Source organism: Ctenopharyngodon idella, chromosome 16, assembly GCF_019924925.1.
Source record: "Ctenopharyngodon idella isolate HZGC_01 chromosome 16, HZGC01, whole genome shotgun sequence".
NCBI classification, from domain to species: Eukaryota; Metazoa; Chordata; class Actinopteri; order Cypriniformes; family Xenocyprididae; genus Ctenopharyngodon; species Ctenopharyngodon idella.
In genome coordinates, this window is record NC_067235.1 from 15,202,960 (window position 1) to 15,226,385 (window position 23,426).

A 23,426-nucleotide genomic window follows, 5' to 3' on the forward strand; every position below is an offset into this window, starting at 1 on the left:
GTTGACGGATTTAACAATGTTTTACTACCTTTCTTGACCTTGAAAGTGTTGATTATATTGCTGTCTATGGACGAGTCATATACCTCTCGGATTTCATCAAAAATATCTTAATTTGTGTTCTGTGCGAGTGCTGTGCATATAATGTATCCTTTCTCTCTTTTTCGCTCAGGGATGTTCAGGCTCTCGGAGTGAATCTTCTCGGTCATCAGCGGAAGATCGTAAATGCAGCTAAGCAGCTCAGGACACACCTCACTCAGGGACATGTGGAGGTCTAATGCGTCCCACATTGTGTTGACACAGCAGTGCATGCTGGGAAATCTATCCCACAAGAACACTGAAATAGAGACGAGGACGACAAAAAGAGCCTTGAGTGAAAAAGAGGAGTTTTATTATGAATTATTCGCCCATCTGTTCCACCCCTTGCTGAACTGTTGTCTTCCACATTCTTCTTTTGCTTACTCCTTCAGTGTTGCACTACCTCTCACTTTCTAACTTATCAGTTCATTACTTGATGCCATTCAGTATGAACTTGCGCCTTAAGAACACAAAAAGAAAGCTCCTTCACAATCAGTTGCAAGGACAATCAGAGACTTTAAATAGAAAGTAAATGACTGTTATGTCTTTGTTGGCACTTGTGGTTAAGGGCACTAAAAGTTTTTTTAACTATACAACCTAACAACAATTATATTGGTTGATAAACTGAAAACCCCATAATAACCACCACAAGGCCCTCAGTACTCTGCTTAAAGTCATGTTTCTAATCAGTATTTTGCCTTGTTTTCCAGTAAAAATATCTAAAACATTAGGTTGAGAGCTTGTTAATTATTTTTTTCCCCTTTTTTTAAAGAATGCATAAATATTCTTTTCAGAAAATACACACTACCATTCAGAAGTTTGGGCTCTGTTAGATCTTTTAATGTTTTTGATACATTATGCTCACAAGGACTGCATTTATCAACCGTAATATTGTGAAATATTATTCAAATGTAAAATAACTATTTATTTTGAAATTATTTTGAAACATAAATGCCTTTACAGTCTCTGGTTTGATCAATTAAATGTGTCTGTTCAACAAGCATTCATTTCTTTAACTATTAAAAAACTATTTGGCAATATAAAAATAAAAATAATCAATATTTTCTCATGATAAACTGAAAAAAAAAATGCAATTTTGCTTTGAGTAAATTCCTTTTGTTTAATGGATGTTATTTTTACTGGAAAACAAAACAAAAATAAGACATTATTTATTGAGAAAAATATTTTTTGCACTGTATTCTAAATGTACAGCTGTATAATATCATACAATACTTACAGCTGATTATTCAGAGACACAAACAGTAAAGTTTTTGCGAGTATCAATCGTACACTAAGGCCACGGTAGTTCACTGCTTACCTATGACTACAACCTGTGATGTTCCATCATCTCACCTGTGACCATCATTTCACATACAAAGGCACATCTGTGCTACTGTGAGCCCATTTCCCCTCACCCATCCTAGTCCTGTCCACTAGCAGGCGTGTTCTCAATACCCCGCAAATGATGTAGCATTAACACACACTGTAATATATGGGCATTGTGAAGTAAGTGTTGCAGTAAATGTGATCACAGTTGCTGGCTGAAGTGAAAGAGAGAAACGTGCTCCTTGTGTATATTCTGTGTGCGTGTGTGTGACAGATTTACAGTATGGATGAAACTATTTAGTGCTGCTGGAATAAACAAAAATGTGTGTTTGGGCGTATGAATGGATTCCTTTGTAAAGAAATGTGTAAAAAGGGAGTGTATGATCAAGTGGATGTATATTTGAATCTGTTTGATTGTACAGTTGTTCACCACCGTTCCACTACTGTCCAAATTTGTAAAATACATACGATTTTGTTTAAAGATGACTAATGAATTTGTTTATATTATCTTCAAGTTAAAAAAAAGTCTACTCATTACGTTGCTAAAATGTCCTTGTTTCCCATAAACAGCACAGAGTCAGCAAAATGACACTTATCACACCGATCAGTGCGTCAGCTTTACCTGGAGGTGGACAAGATTCTCAGAATGAGATCTGGGTATGATCTGATAGGGGTAATGGACACAAAATCCACACATACATAAGTTTACTGCTTTAAATGGAAGTTAGTAAAACATGCAGTTTTTGCTTTAATTATAACTTATTTAGGAAGGATGCATCATACTATGGAAGCTTTTTTCTTTTTAACTTTTTCCCCCTCAGATATAAAGTCACAACTGCAAGTTATAAAGTCACAATTGTGAGATATAAACTCTCAATTCTAAGAAAGAAAGTCACAATTGCGAGGAAAAAAAAGTCCTTACCTTGCATTTTTTATTCCATGGTGGAAACGAGCTTCCATATTAAACTGATCAAAAGTGACAGTAAAGAATTTTACGTTGTTTTGAAAAAATGACTATTTCAAATAAATAATGCCCTTTGAAATTTTATATTCATCAAAGAATCCTGCAAAAAAGTTCAGCAAAATATTAAGCAGCACAACTGAAAACTTGAGAAAAAAATTAAAGGTGAAATATAGAGTTTCAGATGATTCTTGTTTATTTTTAAAAACGTCCTTATGCGTAAACTATATGTTGCAAAAACAAAAAAACATGCACAGCCACTTGTTTTTGTCGCTAAAGTAAATTGTTGCTGATTATTCAAAATATTTATTCTGACAATATCGCACATACTGTAGCATATAGGTTTGTGAAAAGTCTCCTGCAAAGACTTATTTAAGTGCTATAATAATAACCATAACTCTACATTCACGCTACACTTTGACCTTGCTGAACTTACCTGAAACTGCCCATTAAATTATTGCAACAAAATAAGTTGTTTGCAAACATTTGTGGTAGGCAGGATGAAATCACACAGTAATTTGCACACGTAAATCTTACATCTTAAAAATTGTTGTAACACCCAAAAGGAGTCAAAATGCCTTGGTTATCAGGCTGTTCGGAACTTCCAAAATAACATCCAGCAAATATGTGCTTTTTAATGCAAAACAACACATGACTAAGATAACTGGAAGAAGAAAAAATAACATCCATTACTTCACAACATGCGGTCCAACTAACATTCTATAGATAGTATCCCATAATGCGTTTTTGAGCCCTTTACACAAGCCATTTAAAACACTATTAGCCAACCATTATGACTCATGTCCCTGACCATCAAACATTTGTCTTTTACACTATCAAAACTCACCTGAAACTTATTTACATTAATATATAACATTTAGCCAAATGTAAAACCTTTTGCAAATGTATACATTAAAAGTTGATTTACACAATATATCAAGTTTCACTGACGTCCCCACCGGCACCGACATTGTTCTCTTGGTTAACCAAAACACTTATTTCTTCTTTGTGATGTAAACATACAATTAGGCCTTGTTTTTTAGGTCTCTAGTGTTTGACCACTATGTATTATGCCTTAAATGACCCTATATTACACAGCCACTCTGATGTTGTTTTTGCATATAATGTCCACTTAATCCCAGATTTTATCTTGATGCTGAAAACGTTTCAAAAATGTTAGTAAAACTGTGCTTTATGGACACAACAGTAACCAGTAGGAATCTACATAGTCAAAAATTGGTAATTTATTGCTAATGTATGGAGCACTGACAGACATCAGAGGGACAAACTGGAATTCCACTGGTCACGTGACTATTTACACCATGTAAAAATGTTCACGTGAAGTCAACCATTTTTTTTTTTTTTTTTTTGTGGACAACTTTTTTGCAAAATGCATCAAAAAATCATTTTAGACTAACAAATGTTGCCAGTGAAATTACAACGACATACCGAAAAACAAACGAAACATTTATGAGAACTTTCAATTAATCTACTTGATGGTTAATAACATCTTGTACATCATATTTTGCGTTAAACTAAACCTCGTGTTTCGCTCGTTGAGACTGCTTGACGGATGTTTTTTGGTAGTTTAACGGTATGTAAACGTCTGCTTTGGAACGAAAACCTACGTGTAAAACATCATTAGGCGACTATTAGTGGGGCAAAACATAAGTGGTCTGTCCTGTTACGTTGGAAGACGTGAAAACAATTATGAAAACCGGTTTATGCCTTGACCTGGTGTGGTGGTATCTGTCTGACCAGTCCTTCACCACATTACTGAGAGAAGAAGTCTTGTAGTCTGTCACTGGCTATCAACGAGGAACACTCTTTGGTTTTATGGGGATTTAGGACTGAATGATCCAGTGTTCAGCGGCGGAGAACAAACGCTCATTGATCGGACAGTGATCAGACGTTGGGCCCTGCACCTCAAAACCTACCGCGTTTCCATTAAGGTGAATGTTCCCGGCCACTGAAAGTTGTTTTGAATCATCTGGAACATCCTGGTATTCCTCAGCTGGTTTGAAACAGGTTTGCTGTACATTTATCTGACACAGTGTTTTTAAAAGTGTTGACTCATATGGTTTTGTTACAGGTAGCCTACTCAGTTAAAGATGATGGGTGAGGACCGGAAAATATGGACCACGGACCAATCTCGAAACTCCATAGAGGTACATAGTGAAAGCCCCTTTAAGTTTTTTTCCTTTAATCCCAATCAAGTAGATCACTTAGGTAAGCAATTAAGTAAGAAAATAAATAAATAAATCCTAAGAAAGTAATCTTGAATAGTAAGGACAGGTTTAAAGCTAGTATTTAAGTTGTTAACACAACATTTATATGAACTACAAACACAAGTATTTAACACAACTGTCCCAATCTGTCCTAAACCACACTGGGTCACTCACTGGGCTCCTTAAACCTCTGGATCCTCTTCTACTGTCCACCTGTGTGTGTGTGTGAGTGACGTCCTCCTCCCTCCTTTCTAAGCTCAGCTAGATGTATAAATACTGATGTCAGACTGCTTACTTTTCTATTGTCCACTGACATTCAAACAAGCATGCTGTACACCAATTACTAAGAATAACACTGGAATAACATATTTAGGATTTTTGTAAGGTAGGTTACTATTGCTTTGAATCTTTGGCACAGTCTTGTAGCAAGTGCATAAATAACTGATTGTAATGTTATGAAAATGGATAGTGTGGTAAGTGTTTGTTTTTCCTGTATTTCTCTAGTTTTGTTTTTTATTAGATTTGGCAGAACAATTCTAAAAATGTTAACGTAAAATTGTGCTTTGTCTGGTAACATCTAAATTAATTTTATTCTAGTCAAAAATATTGTAAAATTACATCATGATTATGTTACACCAACAAAATTAAAGTTTGTAATCAAAGTTTGTGTAATAATAATTAAAAAAAAAATTGTTACATTCAAAGGATCTTTTTAATTATGAAGATAAAGTATACTGATAGACTAATTGTAAGTATTGTTGAATGAGCTAATGAGGAGGAAAACCTCTTCATCTGCATTTTAAATATTATGCAGAGATTCATAATTAATTTTTGAAAATCACAGTTTACTTGTTTTGGTAATGTGGATTTTTTTCTTGTCAGTCTTTTTGGTCTGACACTCCTCCAGAAACCATGACACCAGCCATCTCCAGAACTGCTGCAGGAGAGATAAATCACTGGTGGAGCCAAATGAAGTTCCGCCTTCAGCATAGAAAAGGATGGAATGAAATGTTGGATGAGACCTTCCTCATGCAGAACAAAAAGTGAATAACTTACTATTTTCAATATAATAAATTAGAAACTACATTTGCATTTCAAGAAGGAAATGTTAGTGCTTGCAAGCAGGGCTTGACGTTAACTTTTTTGCTCACCAGCCACTGTGGCTATTGGTTTTCTAAAGTTACTAGCCACTCAGAATTTTCACTGGCCACAATTTTGAGATCTATACTACTGGGGAAAAACTGACATAAAGATATTTTTAATATTATCTAAATATAATTTTGCAGCAGGTATATTATGCTGCTGTCACTTTAAGACCTGACGCACGGATCCATTATAGTGTTATACATGCGTTTTCTTTCTCAACTGTTTACTTTCACTTAAAACATAACATGACAGTGTTTGCGTGAATATTCACCAAGACCAGCATTTTGACATTATTTTGTGTGTATCTGACTGTTTAAGCGCAATAAGCAGCGAAAAACAACTCAATTTAGTACTGAGAGTCAGCTTTATGTGCACGCACTTTGGGTGTGAGCACAAAATCTGTGGGAATGAGTAAAATTATGCACAATACGTGCAATCCCACGCCGAAATTCAAACCTTGTAACACCAACAATATTCATCCAGAGCAAGTGAAATGAGTGAGTGAGGGAAGGCGGGTTTGTGTGTCAAACATGCTGTTGGAGAGATTAGAGAGAGAGTAAAATGGTGGGTTGATGGGTGTTAATGTCAAGCCCCACTTGAAAGGCAGTAAAAGAATAATGCAGAAGTGCTGGTAAGTTTAGGTTTTAGATTTTGTGTAAATATATACAATGTATGCAATATTTTAACAGTGTAAATCAAAGTGAGATTTAAGTTTATTCTTAAATCTCTTAAAAATGATTAAATCTATTTAAAAAAAAGAAAATTAAATTATCCACCAAAAGTTTTAATGGAGTCTGAATTAATTTCAGAAATTTGTGTAGAAATCCTGATTTCAACTCCCACCTGTGGTTATAGTCATTTCTCTTTCTGTTCTGCAGAGTGAATGACATCCCCCTGTTTTCCGCCACTAAGGAGAACAATGCAGCCTGTATAAGAAAACTGCTTGACTGTTCAACTACAAATATCTTTGAGAGAGGTAAACCACAGTTTTTGCCATTATTTAACATTATATAACTGGTGCATTGAATGACAAATAAATTATTTAAAGGTGGATATGACACCGTGTATGCATTCCAGGTGAGCTTGGTGAGACGGCTCTGCATGTTGCTGTGATGAATGATAATTTTGAAGCGGCTGTGGCATTAATGGATGGAGCACCTGAGCTCATCAACGAGCCTATGACCTCTGAACTCTACCAAGGTCATTATTTAAAAAAATCTAAAGGTTCATCAAACGTTTAAACACACAATTTCAAAACAATTTATGCTTGAAGATCTCATGGATGTATGCTCTGATTGACAGGTTTAACAGCCCTTCACATTGCTGCAGTTAACCAGAATGTTAACTTAGTCCGGGAGTTGATAACAAGAGGGGGTGATGTGGCAACACCCAGGGTCACAGGCATGTACTTCCGCAAAAGAAGAGGAGGACTTCTGTACTTTGGTAAGATGGATATTTCTAATTTATTAATCATTTTAGGAAATTTTTTTATTAAAGGGTTAGTTCACCCAAAAATGAAAATAATGTCATTTATTTCTCACCCTCATGCCGTTCCACACCCGTAAGACCTTCGTTGATCTTCGGAACACAAATTAAGATATTTTTGTTAAAATCCGATGGCTCAGTGAGGTCTGCATAGGGAGCAATGACATTTCCTCTCTCAAGATCCATCAATGTACTAAAAACATATTTAAATCAGTTCATGTTAGTACAGTGGTTCAATATTAATATTATAAAACGACGAGAATATTTTAGGTGCGCCAAAAAAACAAAATAACGACTTATATAGTGATGGTCGATTTCAAAACACTGCTTCAGGAAGCTTCGGAGCATAATGAATCTTTTGTGTGGAATCATGATTCGGATCGCGTGTCAAACCGCCAAACTGTTGAAATCATGTGACTTTGTCGTTATTTTGTTTTTTTGGCGCACCAAAAATATTCTCATCGTTTTATAATATTAATATTGAACCACTGTACTCACATGAACTGATTTAAATATGTTTTTAGTACATTAATGGATTTTGAGAGAGGAAATGTCATTGCTGGCTATGCAGGCCTCACTGAGCCATCGGATTTCAACAAAAATATCTTAATTTGTGTTCTGAAGATGAACGAAGGTCTTACGGGTGTGGAACGGCATGAGGGTGAGTAATAAATGACATTATTTTAATTTTTGTGTGAACTAACCCTTTAAGGGGATAGTTCACCTAAAAATGAAAATTCTCTCATCATTTACCCATCTTCATGCCGATGTATATGACTTTCTTTCTTCAGATAAACACTAATGAAATCTTTTAAGAAAATAATCAATGGCCTGGTTTCACAGACAGGGCTTGGACTAAGCCAGGACTAGGCCTTAGTTAAATTAGGACATTAAAATGGATAGTTCACCCAAAAATGAAAATTTTGTCATCATTTACTCACCCTCATGTTGTTCCAAACCTGAGTTTCTTTTATTCTGTTGAACACAAAATAAAATATTTTGAAGAATGTTGGTAACCAGAGAGTTGATGGACCCCATTGACTTCCATAGTATTTTTTTTTCTTACTATGGAAGTCAAAGGGTGCCATCACCTGTCTGCTTACCAACATTCTTCAAAATATCTTCATTTGTGTTCAACAGAAGAAAGAAACTCTTACAGGTTTGGAACCACTTGAGGTTGAGTAAGTAATCAAAAAATCATTTTTGGGTGAACTGTCCCTTTAAGTAGCTTTCATAAACATGCCTTAGAAAAAAACTTTACTAGTGCACATCTTGAGATGAAACAATGCCACTGACATATTTTAAGATATGTCAGTGCAAGCTGCTTTCAGTGAAGACAACTTAAACATGCATTTTAGTCTGAGACTAGGCTTAAACCTTGTCTATGAAACAACCAGGCATAAATCTGTGAGTCCATTTAATGCAAGTGAATGGGTGCCACTTGTTTGATGCTTGAAAAACCACACACAGCGATCGTGACGGTAATCACAGTCAATGAATCAATGTCTTTTGAAATGAAACTAGAAATGTGTATAAGAAAAATATCAATCTTTTTAGTTACACTTTATTTTGATGGTCCCTTTTAGACATTCTGTTGACTATAAGTAACATTGAACCTACATGTCAACTAACTCTCATTAGAGTATTAGTTGAGTATTAGTAGACTGTTAGGGGTAGGGTTAGTACAATAAGGGGTTAGGATTAGTAGAGTAAGTTGACATGTACTTGCAAAGTTACTTATACTATGTAGAATGTCTGTTGGGGGAGCATCAAAATGATGTGTTAGCAGATATTAAATAGTCTACTAAAACTCTACTAATACTCTAATGAGAGTTAGTTGACATGTACAGTAGATGCAACGTTACTTATAGTTAATAGAATATCTAAAGGGGACCATCGAAATAATGTAAATTACCATATTTTTAACTATAAATCATTGTCATACGAGCGTTGTGTTGTGAAGTTCATGTGAGAAGTGGCATCCTCTGTGCTTCTGCGTTACTTCTCGCACAAACTTAACAACAAACTTACGTTTATGTCAAGCTAAACTTGTGAACGCGCCTAGGACTGTTTGCCAGAATCGATGGTTTATAGGTAAAAGATTTTAAAATACTAGTACTTTTCTTACACACACCTATTGTTTCACTTCAGAAGACATTGATTCATCTAGTGGGGTCATATAGATTACCGTCACAATCGCTGTGTGTGGCTTTTCAAGCATTAAGCAGTCGGCACCCATTCACTTACAATATATGGATTATTTTCCTAAAAATCTTTGTTTATATCTGAAGAAAGAAAGTCATATACATCGAGAATGGCATTAGGGTGTGTAAATGAGTACATTTTGGTCACACTTTAGATTAGGGTCCAATATTCACTATTAACTAACTCTTAACTATAACTTTTGCCTCAGTAAACTCCTGCTGTTTATTAATAGTTAGTAAGGTAGTTGTTAAGTTTAGGTATTGGGTAGGATTAAGGGATGTGGAATATGGTCATGCAGAATAAGGCATTAATATCTGCTTTATAAGTTCTAATAAACAGCCAATATCCTAGTAATGTGCATGATAATAAGCAACTAGTCAATAGTGAGAACTGGAACCTAAAACTAAAGTGTTACCAATATTTATTATTATATTTTAAGTTGAAATGTGGATGAGCATTAAGGGAGGTGAATATTACTATTTCCCATGACTGTTACATACATGCATGCATACATAAATAAATAAATTGTGTAAATGTAGGTGAACACATCCTGGCCTTTGCAAGCTGTGTGGGTAATGAAGAAATTATGTCCATGTTGATAAAAGCTGGGGCAAATATTCGGGCCCAGGATTCCCTGGGTAAGTAAAAATAACCTACTGGCCTAATTAGTTATTTTACTCCCAATGTGACATATATATCTGCATCTGTGGTTGTAACTTTCTTTTTCTCATGAACAGGTAATACCATCCTGCATCTGTTGGTTTTGCAGCCCAATAAAACAACTGCATGTCAGATTTTTGACATTCTGATGTCACAAGATGCAGATCTGGACCCCACGATGCCTCTAGACATGATTCCCAACTACAGAGGCCTTACTCCATTCAAACTCGCTGCGAAGGAAGGCAACCTTGTGGTGAGAAAAAGATTTTTTCATGCATCTCTTCCAAAAACATCTTTTCTGTCACAGGATTGACATTTTGCAGCTTTTAAAGAGCATGTTAATGTTTGTGTGATGCTGCGCAGGCCTTCCAGCACTTGGTTAACCGCAGACGGGTTATTCAGTGGAGTTTGGGGCCATTGACCTCCAATCTTTACGACCTCACTGAGATTGACTCCAGGGTGGATGACCTCTCAGTGCTTGAGATTATTGTCAGCAGTCAGAAAAGAGAGGTGTGTAAATGTTACAGCATATCAAACAGGCCCTGACAGGAAAACCTCAACTCAAACAGTTCACAGCACTTGTGAATATTAATAATATAAAAAAAAATAATAAATAATAATATGTAGTAACAAACTGAATCCTAGTGCTTTATCTGGGGTGTTGTTAGTTCATCTCTTAACTAAGTGCTTTGTGCCTCGTCTCTGTCTCAGGCCAGAAGGATTCTTGAGTTGACTCCAGTGCGACAGCTCGTGAGGCTGAAGTGGAATCTGTATGGGAAACATTACTTCAGGTGCCACACTATCACGTACTATAAAAACAGCATTTAAACAGTTCATCTTTTTATTTAATTAATAAACTTTAAATAATGACAGCGGTTTCAGGGTATGTTTACATGACAATGATGTGCTAAAAATGGAAACGTTTTTCCTTTTCGCACACAGACGACAAACGTTGTCAAAACCATCTCCGTTTATACGGATCACATGGATGCAAAAACAAACAAAAACGCTGTATTATGTATGCCAGGCCAGTAGATGATAATGTCACTTTCACTACATGCTTACAGACTGAACATGTAATTCGCATGCGCATGACATCACCTTTTTCACAAATTCACGTTTTGTTTTTTTTTAGTTTACACTGAGATGATAATGGGATAATTTTCAAAAACGTGCACTTTGAAAACTCTTTTCAAAAGTTTGTGTTTTTTAGGCCCCTAAAACACCGTTGTTGTGTAAATGAATAGCCAAACGCATAAAAAGTTGTCAATTTTTAGTTGAAAACGGTGTCGTGTAAACAGCCCTTCAAATTAAACAAATATGCTAATTTTTTGCAATTTTTGCTAGTTTTAATCAAGTAATCATTACTCGGATATCTACATTTCTTTCATTTTTTTGGCTTAAAAATCCACAAAATTAAGATTTTTGTTTTAAAGTAGAAACATTATCAAGTACAGAGTTTTTAAGGCAACTGGTTTGTCTGTTTTTAGGTGAATCAATTATATTTTATGGAGCATATTATCCGCATTATATTATATTATATTATATTATATTATATTATATAATGCATAAATGTACATTTGTTTTTATCTAAATCTATTTGCATAGTAGTCAAGCTATACATTTTAATCAGTTCATGCATTCCCTGGAAATCAAACCCATGGCTTTGGCGTTGCTTGTGCCTTGTTTATAGGGATAGTTCACCCAAAAATGAAACTCCTGTCATCATTTACTCACCCTCAAGTTGTTCCAAAAATGTTTATTTTTGTGTGAACTATCCCTTTAACTGTTTGAGCTAGATAATATACATATAATAGTATATTATATCAAATGTAATGTTATAAAAAGTTTGATATAATTGTCCAAAATGTAGTGTAATGTGACATGTTGAGGTTTAAAGGAACGCTGTCATGTTGTCCTTGTCGTACCTTATTTTTTTTCTGCTGACTGTAAAAGCTTCAAGCTTTTCCACATATTCAGCATTTTTTCAGATTTTATCAGAATGATTTCACTTTGATAGCAGTAGTGTGCAGTATGACATTTATGGTTTCAGCCAAACTGATGATGTTGCTCTATTAATTTGTTTACAGGTTATTGATGCTGGTGTACCTGCTGTATATTAGCATATTCACGTTGTGTTGTATAAACCGCCCCCTGAAGGACATTCCTGAGAATTACACCAAAGCAGACAATGACAACACCATAAAACTGCAAAAAAGCTTCACGGTGTGACACATTATTTTTTTTATGTTACTGTTTGCAAAGCACTTTTATATATGTTTGCAAGTACCTAATCTCTCTTTCTCTCTGTGTGCACGTGTTTAGGAAAGCTATCAGTCCTATAAAGATCACCTGCGTTTAATTGGAGAAATTATAAGTGTCATAGGAGCCATCGTTATTCTGCTGATAGAGGTCAGCAAAATTTTCCCACACAACTCAATCTGACTTTAGAAATATTATGCTATAACATGTATTATAGTATTAAGTATTATTGGTATTATGTCAAAACACTCATACCTTATATTGAATTATTTTCAGATTCCCAGTATTTTGAAAGTGGGGGCTAAACGCTATTTTGGCCAGTCTGCCCTTGGAGGCCCCTTCCATGTCACTCTGTAAGTTTACCTTGTTATGCAGTCTGTTATCGCCGGGGTTTTCAAATGTGGTCCAGGAGCCCATAAGATGTTACTCCAGTCTTCAGTGTCACGTGATCCTTCAGAAATCATTCTAATATGCTGATTTGGTGCTCCTTTCTTATTATTATCAGTGTTAAAAACAGTTGTGCTGCTTCATTTTTTGTGGAAACTGATACATTTTTTCAGGATTCTTTGATGAATAGAAATTAAAAAAAAAAAAATTGATTTGAAACATTTTTTTTGACAATATAAAAGTCTTTATATTGTCACATTTGATCAATTTAATGAGCAATTGCTGAATAAAAGTATTAATTTATTATTATTATTATTATTTTAATTACTGACCCGATTAGACAGTATAAATAGATTTTTGTACATATAAAATATATTGTTGCCTTTATATTACAGGAAGAGGGTCCATCACTTGGGGATAATCATATTGCAGGTCTTTGGCATTAAAACATTTGAAAACCCCTGCATTTTTGTTAAATGAAAGCAGTTTGACTTCATGCATTTACTTGCATTTAATTTCCTTGTATTTCTGTGGCAGGGTAAGCTACGCGTGTCTGGTTGTGATTTTGTGTGTGCTGCGCACCACTGGAATAGCAGAAGAGCTTGTGCCGATGGCTTGGGCTCTGGTTCTTGGCTGGTCTAACGTTATGTACTTCGCCCGAGGTTTTGAGATGCTGGGACCTTACGTCATTGTGATTCAGAAGGTGGAGCATTTTGCTAAGGCAGCCTCTAACTGTTGTTTGGTTGAAGACCTAGCGTAGCTTAATAATGTATTTGTGTTGATGTTGTTTTGCAGACAATATTTGGAGATATGACAAAGTTCATGTGGTTGTCTCTCATCTTCCTCATTGGATCCGCAACAGGTTAGTTCAAATACAGTTGCATCCCCAGATATTCATTCGCAGTGCTGGGTATATTGCATACAAATTGTAGTCCGTTACTGATTTCAAATTACATGATGAAAATTGTAATTAGTAATGTAATCTATAGGTAATATAATTGGACTACTTTTAGATTACTTTTGACCTAACTTGTTTATCACATTGATTTTGATTTGAATAGGATAAACTTGTACCAAATTGATGTAAAAATACAAAGAGAAAGAAAATATATGCCATTTTTTGTCATCAACTACATAAGACATTAGATTATATCAGGGTTTCCTGGGGTTTGTTGATAAAGCTAATAATTAATTTATAAAAATGTAAAATTATAAATTGCTGAACTTTCCGAAGGTATAAATGCAGTAAGCTTTTTTAGAATTAAAATGTTAATAAAATTCAATAAATTATGAACAATTTTGTAAATCATAAAAAAGTAAACGCCAACTGTAATCTGATTATGAGCTGATTAATAATCTGATTATTGTTATTTTCAAACATAACAGACCTTAGTCGATGCAGCACCATATTTAATTTTTTAAAGGAATGAGTGAGAGAAGTACAGTGTGTTCAATAGATTGTACTGTTCTTTAACAACATACCGATTGTTCGGCTGACAAAAACATATTTCCAAAAAAAAAAAAAAAAAAAAACCTTCATAAATCAGTTTTAAAAGTTGTGAATATTATGTGATCGAGGACCTTTATACATTGCGTGCTGCTGGAAATAAAGACAGTAAGCCTACCCCTTACAGCCTTGTTTTCATCCACATTAAATTCAATATGGTGTCTATCCTGACTAAGGACTATAATCTAATTACAAGTACTTAATTTTTAGAATCTGATTCCATAATACAGATTACAAATAATCAGTTACTACCCTGCACTATTCATTTGTGAATTTGTAATGTAAATATTGACTTCCTTTCTCCTTCCTCAGGTTTGTGGATCTACTACATGACTCAAGAATCTTTAGCTTTACCGCCATACCGCTCGCTCCCCATCACCATCTTCACTCAATTTGAGCTGAGCATCGGTCTGATAGACTTGCCAGTGGACCACACTCTCTATACACATCCAGTTGTGCACTGTGTTCACATCTACTTCAGCGTGGTCTCTTACATCCTCCTGTTCAACCTCCTGATCGCCATGATGAGCGACACACAGTGGAGGGTCACCCAGGAGCGTGACGAACTCTGGAGGACCCAGGTTGGTATTGTAGCTAGTTCAGTCCCACAGTAATTGTTCTGAAAGCATGTTGGGTGAAAATGGGTTTCTCTGTTTGTAGGTGGTGGCCACTACTCTGATGCTCGAACGGAGGCTACCACTGCGTCTGTGGCCAAGACTGGGTGTCTGTGGCCTGTCGTTTGGCCTTGGAGAATGCTGGTATCTCCGGTAAGGACACCCTGAATCACAAATCCAATACAAAAGCATCATAAAACACTCTTATTTTTAGTCTTATTCATTCACAATATCTCATGATTCCAGAGTGGAAGACCGCAATGACCCATTGGTGCAAAAGATGAGGCGTTACGTTACCGCATTCTCAAAGGATGGAGAATCAGCCAAGGAGAAGGAGGAATCAGGCAAGAGTGACACTGGAAATCATCCAGAGCAAAGCAACCAGAATAAAACCTACAGGAGGCCAAGACAATGCTGGCAGATCATTCGCCAGAGTATAGAATGTGAAAAGGAAGAAAATGTGGATTGCCCCGATTTCAAGTATATCTAAAAATGGCTCAAGATCAAGTGGTAATGTTTAGGTGATATGACATTCCTAATATTTAAGGGTTCCTGTTAAATTATTCTGTACTCTTTTAGTGTTTTATAATATGCAAACATATAGGTGTGCACCATCAATATTGTTACATATAAAGGTAGAAGTTTAATTATGAAATACAAAAAGAGACATTTCAAAGAGAATGTATGCGCAATTCAGTACACTATCATGTGAACACTAGGCATTATTAGTGCAAATTAACAAGCTTTGTGCAAATAATCAGTAGAGTTAGACATGAGTGCAGTTGTAATACAAATAAAAGGGACAATTTCTAAAAACTTTTTGCATCTATAATGCTTCATAATGCATGCTGTAAAAAAAAAAAGGCCCAAATATCCCTTTTTCTTATCTTTAGAGAAATTATGATTGTCTTGATTATGTATTAAGTAATGATATCAAGATATATAGCTGGTTGTGATTGGTGTAGTTGATCTTCTGACATCTACATCTTCTGACAGATGTACTGTAAATATAATTTGCAGTGAGATGGGCGCCAGCTCCGTTCAGGTGATTCATTTGCAGCCAGAATGGCACATTCTCCAGTAGAGGAATCATCTTCCCAATATCTGTGTGCATAAAGAAGCATAGTCAGTCATTAGCTACTAAATCACATTTAAACAAATATGTTCATTTTATAATGCTTGTTTGTTTTTGTAACCATATGATGAAATATTCATGGAGGCTTGAAGGGTAAGGTGTAAAAAAAAAAAAAAAAAAAAACTGCAAGTGCCTCCTTGAGTTTATTTCCTAATTTATTTATATTTTTCTGCTGCAACAACAAAACATTCCTGAATGATTTTTCATATTTTTTTCTTTCTTTTTTTGTCCACTTAGAAAATATAAATAATGTTGGAAATAAACTTAGGGACTTCAAATCAGAATTCACCTTTAAACACTTTGCAATAAGGTCTTATTTGTTAGCATTAGTTAATGCATTAAAGGGGACCTATAATGCCCCTTTCACAAAATGTAATATAAGTCTCTGGTGGGCCCAGAATGTGTCTGTGAAGTTTCAGCTCAAAATACCCCACAGATCATTTATTATAGCTTGTCAAATTTGCCCCTATTTGGGTGTGAGAAAAACACACCATTTTTGTGTGTCCCTTTAAATACAAATGAGCTGCTGCTCCCGGCCCCCTTTCTAGGAGAGGGCGGAGCTTTAACAGCTCACACTTCGGTTGCTCAACAACAACAAAGCTGGAAAATCTCACGCAGCCAAAATGGTGATTGTCAGTAACGGTGTTCAGCCTTACATTGTTCAAACCGGAGTCAAACACTGATGGAGAGACTCAGGAAGAAGTTACAACTTTTAGAATGCATCTGGACGTTTTTGAACGGTTAGTGGATAAATGTATGTAGTTGCTGTGGAGTTGATTCAACTCATCGACTAGCATGTGCCGTCTTGTTAATCTTTTGTGCAAATCCAGTGTTGAACTGACCCTCTTTTGGGAAGCAGACCGGCGTAAAATGACGGCATGTTAACAACACTCTACTACAACAACTCTTCCTCTTCTTTGTTAATGTTCACATGTTCATGTTAGTTCACAGTGCATTATTGTTAACGGATACAACATTTCATCTTACAAATGTATTAGTAAATGTTGATTAACTAATATATATATAAATGCTATAGAAATATTGTTCATTGTTAGTTTGTTTTAACTAATGAGGTTAATTAATGTTGAACCTTAATAAAACCTTACTGTAAAGTGTTACCAACATTTTTCTCTACCTTTTTAGAAATCAATGATCACCCCCTCCATGGAAAAAAAACTTTTATTTTTTTTAATTATAGAGAGAAAAAAAATGTAGAAAATTTGAAAAATCTTTGGGAATTTTTTGCCAGCATAAAAACACATCCTGTAGGAAACCAATTCAGGCAATTAAAAAAACACATTGCCCTTCAATGTGTTTTCAGTCACAATTTTTCCTCACCTCACTGTCAATACAGTGTTGTTAATCCATGTCCATTCATTTGTCCCCACACGACTTAGCCCAATCCAGTAGTGCAAATTCCCCTGCCTGCTCAGATACATCTGCAGAGATGAGATATTGTCGAAAGGCATAAAAATACATTTAAATGAGATTCACTCCAGTTAGCTTTTTTATTTGACCATAATTCTAGATTTACTGACCTGCACACGTTCATTAGTGATGACGGCAAGATCTCCTCCCTTCCTCTGGCATTCCTCCCTGCTCTTCTGCCAGGTCAGGCGGTTTTGAGACAGGAAGTAACAAGTATTCTCGAACTTCAACCAGCCCTTGGCACAATTACTGCACAGACGCTCTGCACACACACATACACATACAAGTGGGGAAACAAGAAAACTCTGAAGTGACTTAAAAATAAGTTGCATATAGAAAAAAAAAGAAAAAAAAAAAAAAAAGACAACCATATGTTTGTTGTTTACAAACTCACGAGCTCCTTCAATAGGCTGTTGGTAAACCTGTTGGCATTTCTCCAGGCTGCATTCCAGCTGTTCCGGTGGAGATCTGTCAGTCTCCTCTACCACCTGACATGGCTGCGTCCCAGTCACTGTTTATAGCATAGTCGAACAATGTTACAGCACACCTGACCTCTATAAAAAACTATTTTCATGGCAATCACCATTTCCAACAAAATACCATAGTTGCCAGGATTATTTTTTGTACTGAAAGTTAGAATCTGTAATTTTGTGTAACATCCTTTTTTTTCTATTGTTCTAAAAACTGCACCCACTTGTAATGCTTAAAAACATACTGAAAACCATTAAAAATTCACAATCATTCTCAAAGTGTGTTATGATAAAGTGGTTTTAATTCAATCATTATGGATTAACACAATTTAATAAAAAAAGAAAGAAAGAAATGTTAAAGAACTCAGGACTTTTCCTGGTTAATTTGTTTTACTTTTGGCCTTTCATAATGTTGCAATACAATGTATTGTATATAAGCTTCTGTATTATTCTACTATTAGTTTATGAACAGGTTTATAAACATTGTACATACAGCTGTTAGTTTTGTGTATGGAAAAAATTACATCCATGCATTTAGCAGCATTGTCCACTTTAACACATGAAAACAGCATGTGTTAAGGGTTAGATCCTAGAAAAATGCAAAATATTTAAATTTAATTTGAATTCACAAAAAAACATTCTGAAAGGCCATAAGTGGTTCTTTAAGTATAGGGCAAACACCATAAACACCACAGATTGACCATTTTTTTAAATAGTTATTATTAATAAAAAACTGAAGTTAGCTTATATTTTGTTTGTTTAGATATTGTTTGTATTGTAAGCCTGTTTTCAATATCAAAAACGATGTGGTATTTATAGCATATTTTGACCAAAATAAACCAAAGACAATAAAAGACTTAAGTTACTAAAACAATACTGGCCCTGTCCCAAATGGCACGCTTCATGTGCACTTTCGGTCTTGTGGACTTACAATGGCCGCTGCGTGCGCGTGTCCGTTAAGTCCACGAGACCGTAGGGTGTCCCATTCGTCATTTAAGCTTAAAGAAGGGTGCTCGTGAGTGCCCCCTTTGCGGCTGCTATGCGCCCTCGATGCGCACTTTTGCTGAGCCCGCACTGGTGCGAGCTCCTCGGCAGACTTCTTCCCGACAGTCAAGCCGGCGTTACGTCACGAAAGTGCCGACTCGTAGGAAGGCCGTGAGTGTTTAGGGTGCCATTTGGGACAGGGCCACTATAGGTTCCAAGTTGTAGGGTAACATGGAGGAAGATGTACAATGTGGGTTTACTTTTAAACTGTAACTTATTTGGATATAAATTTAGTATGTGCAGGATGATGATGCATCAGCTAATGTGTTATTATAGGAAATAAATAGAAACATTTGCTAATTTAGTTGTTATAGCACAAAATGTAAGATATTAAAAGAGGGGTAGGATAGGAGTAATTTGACCCCTTACCTGGGGTAAGAAGCCCCTCTGGATAACCTTTTATAGAATGCATAAATGACTTTTAATATAATTCTTATTTATATTTTCTTCAAGTGTCATTAATGTAAAATACTAAATCAACTATTTTATTTAACATGTCATTTTGACAATTTAGTTGATTAATTGAATAACCAATGACAGACAAATCAGAATACCGGTAAAAGAGGTTTTTTTTCTGAAAGGTAAAATTATTATGATTTATTATTATACAGGCATAAGAATATTAACATATATAATTGACCATATTTTAATTAAAGTTATGTCATAATAGCAACACTATGAACGCAAATGTAAAGATTTCATATAATTCATGGAAATACTGGATAATAACCTCATTAATTACAATAATTGTTACATTTAAAAATAACACTAGTAACAACTTGCCACTTGGAGCCTTCTGTGCCAATTATGGGTGGCCATCTTACCCCAAGGGTCTATTTTTTTTCGTTTTACTTCCAAATAAAAACTGTAACTTTTACTCCACAAATCTAAAAATAAAAAATAAATAAAAAATTCTTGCCCCTACATATAAAAGATGGTTATACTTACACTTCATAAACAGAACAAGGACTGTAATCATCAACAGGACGCAGATGACAAAAAGAACCAGTGAAATGATGCGGTAAACACGAACTTTCCGGTGAATATCTGGTGATGCATCTGGAAAAAAACATAATACGTTTGTCGTTACAAGGACCGTCAAATGGCGGAAGTCAAGAGATGTGCAATCACAACATTCATCACCTGAATCCGGCTGCAGCTTTTTCGGTTCAGACTTGCCGTCTGCGTACTTGCCGAAATTGCACAGTTTTACGTACATGTCTTTACCAACGCAGATTCGGTTCAATTCGACGAAGGGAATAATCTACACAGCGTTTGGTACTGTAGTGCGCACTTAACCGCAGCTCGGCTCTTTAAATGAGCGCACAAACACAATACGGGGGGGTTTCGACCGCGCGCAGGGGCTTTGAAGACTTTTTTCACCCGTCACTGTAGCAACGTACAGTCTGTCTGACGACGACGCTACGCAACACAATACCGGCTCTGTGTCCTCGAATGACCTTATGAAACCTTGAAGTGCTCTCCGGACAAAATAAGATACCCGCTGTCCTCCAGAGAGCAAAATATGCAGCTGTGTCCCAGATATGGGTTTTACATTGTGAACTATGGTCGAACAAAAGACTCTTAACAAATTACAGACCAATATAATTTATAAAGGGCCGATGGTAACTACGGAGCCCCGGACATGACATGCAGGGAAAAAATAGTAGGCTAAATCGTGCGCACGATTTAGTAAATCGAGGGAACGAATTAGTAAATCGTGCGCACTATTTAATTTTTTTTCTTGCATGTCATGTGTGGGGCTCCGTGGCTAACAGATGTTCCTAACGTGAAACCAGTCAGGGGCGGCGTTTACGGATGGCAGTTGCCATACCCTCCAAAACAAAGGACATAAACAGCTCATGATGCTGCTCCTTAGTTCTGTTGCTTGAATTGGACTTTGGCAGAAGCTGCAGCTTTGAAAAGCAAAACCACCGTGTCTTAACCAGACGCGACGCAACAAGATTTTCAGCTGCAAGCGAGACACAACAAAGTCAATCAAAATAAACACAGCCAATCAGAAGAGCGTGTGGGCGGGGTTTCACTGAAAGCGCACTGAAATGGAAAAGACATTATCAAATTCCTAAATCTTAATCATGTTAAAATGGTGTAACTTTTTAACATGATTAAAGATAGGTTACATACTCAGTCTTTTTTTTGTAATCATAGAATACACTTGTTTGTTCACACTGAGTTGACAGTTTGAACATTGTTTTTTCCTTTAAATTATTTTCAAGGTCTGAGGTGGATTAGCCTGTCCACGAAAAATGATATTCAAAGTCACATTACATTCTTTTTACATTAAAAGAAGCACTAATCAGCAGCTGAGATTATCGTTGTCATACTTTGTATGTTGTTCCAGCCGCAACGCTGCAGAAATAGAAACTTTTTGTAAAATAGAATCGTCGCCGCTGCGGCTGGTTAGTAAAAACATTACAACAACAACAACAGCAACAACAGCAAAACTCTGATTAATATGGAAAAGATACATTTTTCTCGCTTGTCGCGTCGAGTCTTGTTAGGACACGGTGTAGGTAGGGCTGTTTTAAAATTTGCATTAACTTCGTATTGTTGTTAAATCTGTGAATGTCCGTGGACTTTGGTCCACATTCTGTTTACATATAATACGATTAGCCTACTTGGGAATGTCGTTGTTGTATGGCCAGAAGGAATGCCCTACTTGGGTTTTTGTGAAACGCCGCCACTGAGAGGTGTTGCTATGAAGCATTAAACTGTTTAGTATTAAACTAAATAAGCACTACTCACAATGTTCCCCAAAACCTGGGATAACAAATATATATAAAAAAAATAAAAGCAAGCAATTTTAAAGGTTAAGAATATGCTGAAAAACGAAAAAAAAAAAAAAAAAAAAAACTTGTTAACTGGCAATGACAATATATGGAGTGCAGTAAACTGTTCAGTAATAATCCAATTCCCCAAAATAACAGCATCAAATATTTTTTTACATTGCATAGTTCCCTGGAAAAGCAAAATATTTTGCACTAGAACGCAAAAGCAGTGAAATATAAATTCTTCCCATCTCATATTATTTTCCATCACCACATTCTTTTTGGTGCTCCTGGGAATTCACTGGGAAAGGGGGCATTCCCTGAAATCCCTTATCACAAGTGATTTATGTTTCCTTTTACATTTTTTATGCCCTAATCTACTGTCACCTAAATGCCATTTGGATGCATGTAGCATACAACATTACCATAATACATGATTTGGTTCTGGTAAACATAACTACTTTGTTTTTTTTTTACTGTAAATTTAACCGGATTTACAGTGTAGACTATTTATGTACATCTTTTACAACCTTTTATCTTGAGATCAGAAATAATATTTGTTTTGTTAAATACTTTGCTGTAACTCACTGACCACTTCATCAGTTGTTCTTTTTCTCCATCTGTTTTTGTTCCTCTTTTTGGCCTTTTTTCACTTGTCCTGTTTTAGACCAAAGAGACAGCTGGATCCTCTATCACACATTTTATATCACACAATGAATATGCGTATGAATTCCTGAAACGCATATCCATTTAAAAAAAATACAACATTGTTTTGCATACTTTCTAATTTATTTAATCATTTTAGCTTTTGCACACAACTTATGCAGAAGTCAAACCATCCTGGCATGAGTCCTTTTATTCACTTTATCCGCAATTAATTGGCCTAAACTTTGCAGTGATATGAAAGTTAGTTTTGATGAGTGTATAAAAAGTGTGTTACCTTTATTGACTGTATAAGAGCGGGCTGAAGAGGGCACACCATACACATGTTCAGATGGGTCGGTGAGACTGGAGTAAACATTCCCTTCATCTACGGCCTCCCCTGCGATGTCAGTCGGAGACAATGCAGTTAAATAGAAGAACAGTTAGATATGAGAAGAAAACAAAAGAAATAAGCTTAGTGACTTGTATATATGATTGGATCAGAGAAATTAGGTATCGCCCTGCTCACATAATGCAGTCTCTCCCACTGAACGCACAGTGAAGGGTAGAGTCGTGGTTTTTAAACTTCAACAGAGCTAATAATAACTTTTTTATGGCTTATAAATAAAATATTTGATTAAACATTTTACCTTTTGTCTCCTTCTTCTCCTTATCTTCTTTTTCCTTATTCTCTTTTTCCTTATCCTCCTCAACCGTTGCAATCTCCTTCAACTCCACTTCTACTTCTTTCTTGCTCTCCATGGCTTTATTTTCTGTCTGCCAATTCCCTTGGGTTTCGTTTTCCTGACTAATTTGTCAGAGGTCCCAGTAGGTGCAAGCTCTTCAGCAGAACTGATTTAATTTTCCTATTGTCTTTGACAATTATTCTGAGAGAAAAATGACACAGTATTAACAGAAAAGCTTTGCATGTAAAAATGCTGACCTGATGCGAATACTCTCACAGAAGGATAAATCTGAGCATCACACATGATCAGTTGTTTTCCCGCAAGTTCCTCATTACACTTCGGCACATTGACACTTCTCTCTTTTTCATACTGTCAG

General features: G+C 35.7%; 3 protein-coding genes across 6 annotated transcripts in view; 2 read left to right on the top strand and 1 right to left on the bottom strand.

The window, feature by feature from the left end:
• Nucleotides 1-2,906, top strand: part of ephb6 (eph receptor B6) — a 61,770-nt gene extending 58,864 nt beyond the window's left edge. The window contains exon 19 of the mRNA XM_051864456.1: nt 170-2,906. Within this exon, the coding sequence (XP_051720416.1) occupies nt 170-275 (106 nt within the window). The 3' untranslated portion in view covers nt 276-2,906. The remainder of the gene's footprint in view (nt 1-169) is intronic.
• Nucleotides 2,907-3,050: 144 nt separating this feature from the next.
• trpv6 (transient receptor potential cation channel, subfamily V, member 6) lies at nt 3,051-15,377 on the top strand. The gene is made up of 18 exons (XM_051864461.1): nt 3,051-4,314; nt 4,455-4,530; nt 5,473-5,633; nt 6,615-6,712; nt 6,814-6,936; nt 7,039-7,179; nt 9,966-10,064; nt 10,164-10,339; nt 10,450-10,596; nt 10,798-10,877; nt 12,177-12,312; nt 12,412-12,498; nt 12,625-12,701; nt 13,273-13,438; nt 13,531-13,597; nt 14,555-14,823; nt 14,903-15,009; nt 15,103-15,377. The coding sequence occupies exons 2-18, from the start codon at nt 4,474-4,476 to the stop codon at nt 15,344-15,346; spliced, it is 2,235 nt and encodes a 744-aa protein (XP_051720421.1). The 5' UTR covers nt 3,051-4,314; nt 4,455-4,473; the 3' UTR covers nt 15,347-15,377.
• Nucleotides 15,378-15,474: 97 nt separating this feature from the next.
• si:dkey-26c10.5 (uncharacterized protein LOC563797 homolog) lies at nt 15,475-23,314 on the bottom strand. 4 transcript variants are annotated; one of them, XM_051864486.1, is made up of 8 exons: nt 23,015-23,314; nt 22,663-22,764; nt 19,882-19,992; nt 19,303-19,329; nt 17,814-17,930; nt 17,530-17,681; nt 17,330-17,430; nt 15,475-15,960 (listed from the first exon to the last, which is right to left on the bottom strand). In XM_051864486.1, exons 1-8 carry the CDS (start codon nt 23,124-23,126, stop codon nt 15,837-15,839), a joined length of 846 nt encoding a protein of 281 aa, XP_051720446.1. In that variant the 5' UTR covers nt 23,127-23,314; the 3' UTR covers nt 15,475-15,836. The 4 variants fall into 4 exon arrangements, with proteins under 4 accessions (XP_051720446.1, XP_051720447.1, XP_051720448.1 ...); XM_051864487.1 differs by lacking the exon at nt 19,303-19,329 and having other exon boundaries at nt 23,015-23,308; XM_051864488.1 differs by lacking the exons at nt 22,663-22,764; nt 23,015-23,314 and adding an exon at nt 20,077-20,348.
• Nucleotides 23,315-23,426: the final 112 nt, after the last annotated feature.

What these genes read in the sequence shown, in the direction of transcription:
- si:dkey-26c10.5 (XM_051864486.1), bottom strand. Translation starts at nt 23,126, where the DNA reads ATGGAGAGCAAGAAAGAAGTAGAAGTGGAGTTGAAGGAGATTGCAACG. An exon ending in AGAGGGGCTTCTTACCCCAG is followed by an intron (nt 17,931 to 19,302) that starts GTAAGGGGTCAA and finishes TGCTATAAACAG; the next exon opens with TGACTGGGACGCAGCCATGT. An exon ending in AACACTGTATTGACAGTGAG is followed by an intron (nt 15,961 to 17,329) that starts GTGAGGAAAAAT and finishes TTATGCACACAG; the next exon opens with ATATTGGGAAGATGATTCCT.
- trpv6 (XM_051864461.1), top strand. Translation starts at nt 4,474, where the DNA reads ATGATGGGTGAGGACCGGAAAATATGGACCACGGACCAATCTCGAAAC. An exon ending in TTCCTCATGCAGAACAAAAA is followed by an intron (nt 5,634 to 6,614) that starts GTGAATAACTTA and finishes TCTGTTCTGCAG; the next exon opens with AGTGAATGACATCCCCCTGT. An exon ending in GACCTCTGAACTCTACCAAG is followed by an intron (nt 6,937 to 7,038) that starts GTCATTATTTAA and finishes TCTGATTGACAG; the next exon opens with GTTTAACAGCCCTTCACATT.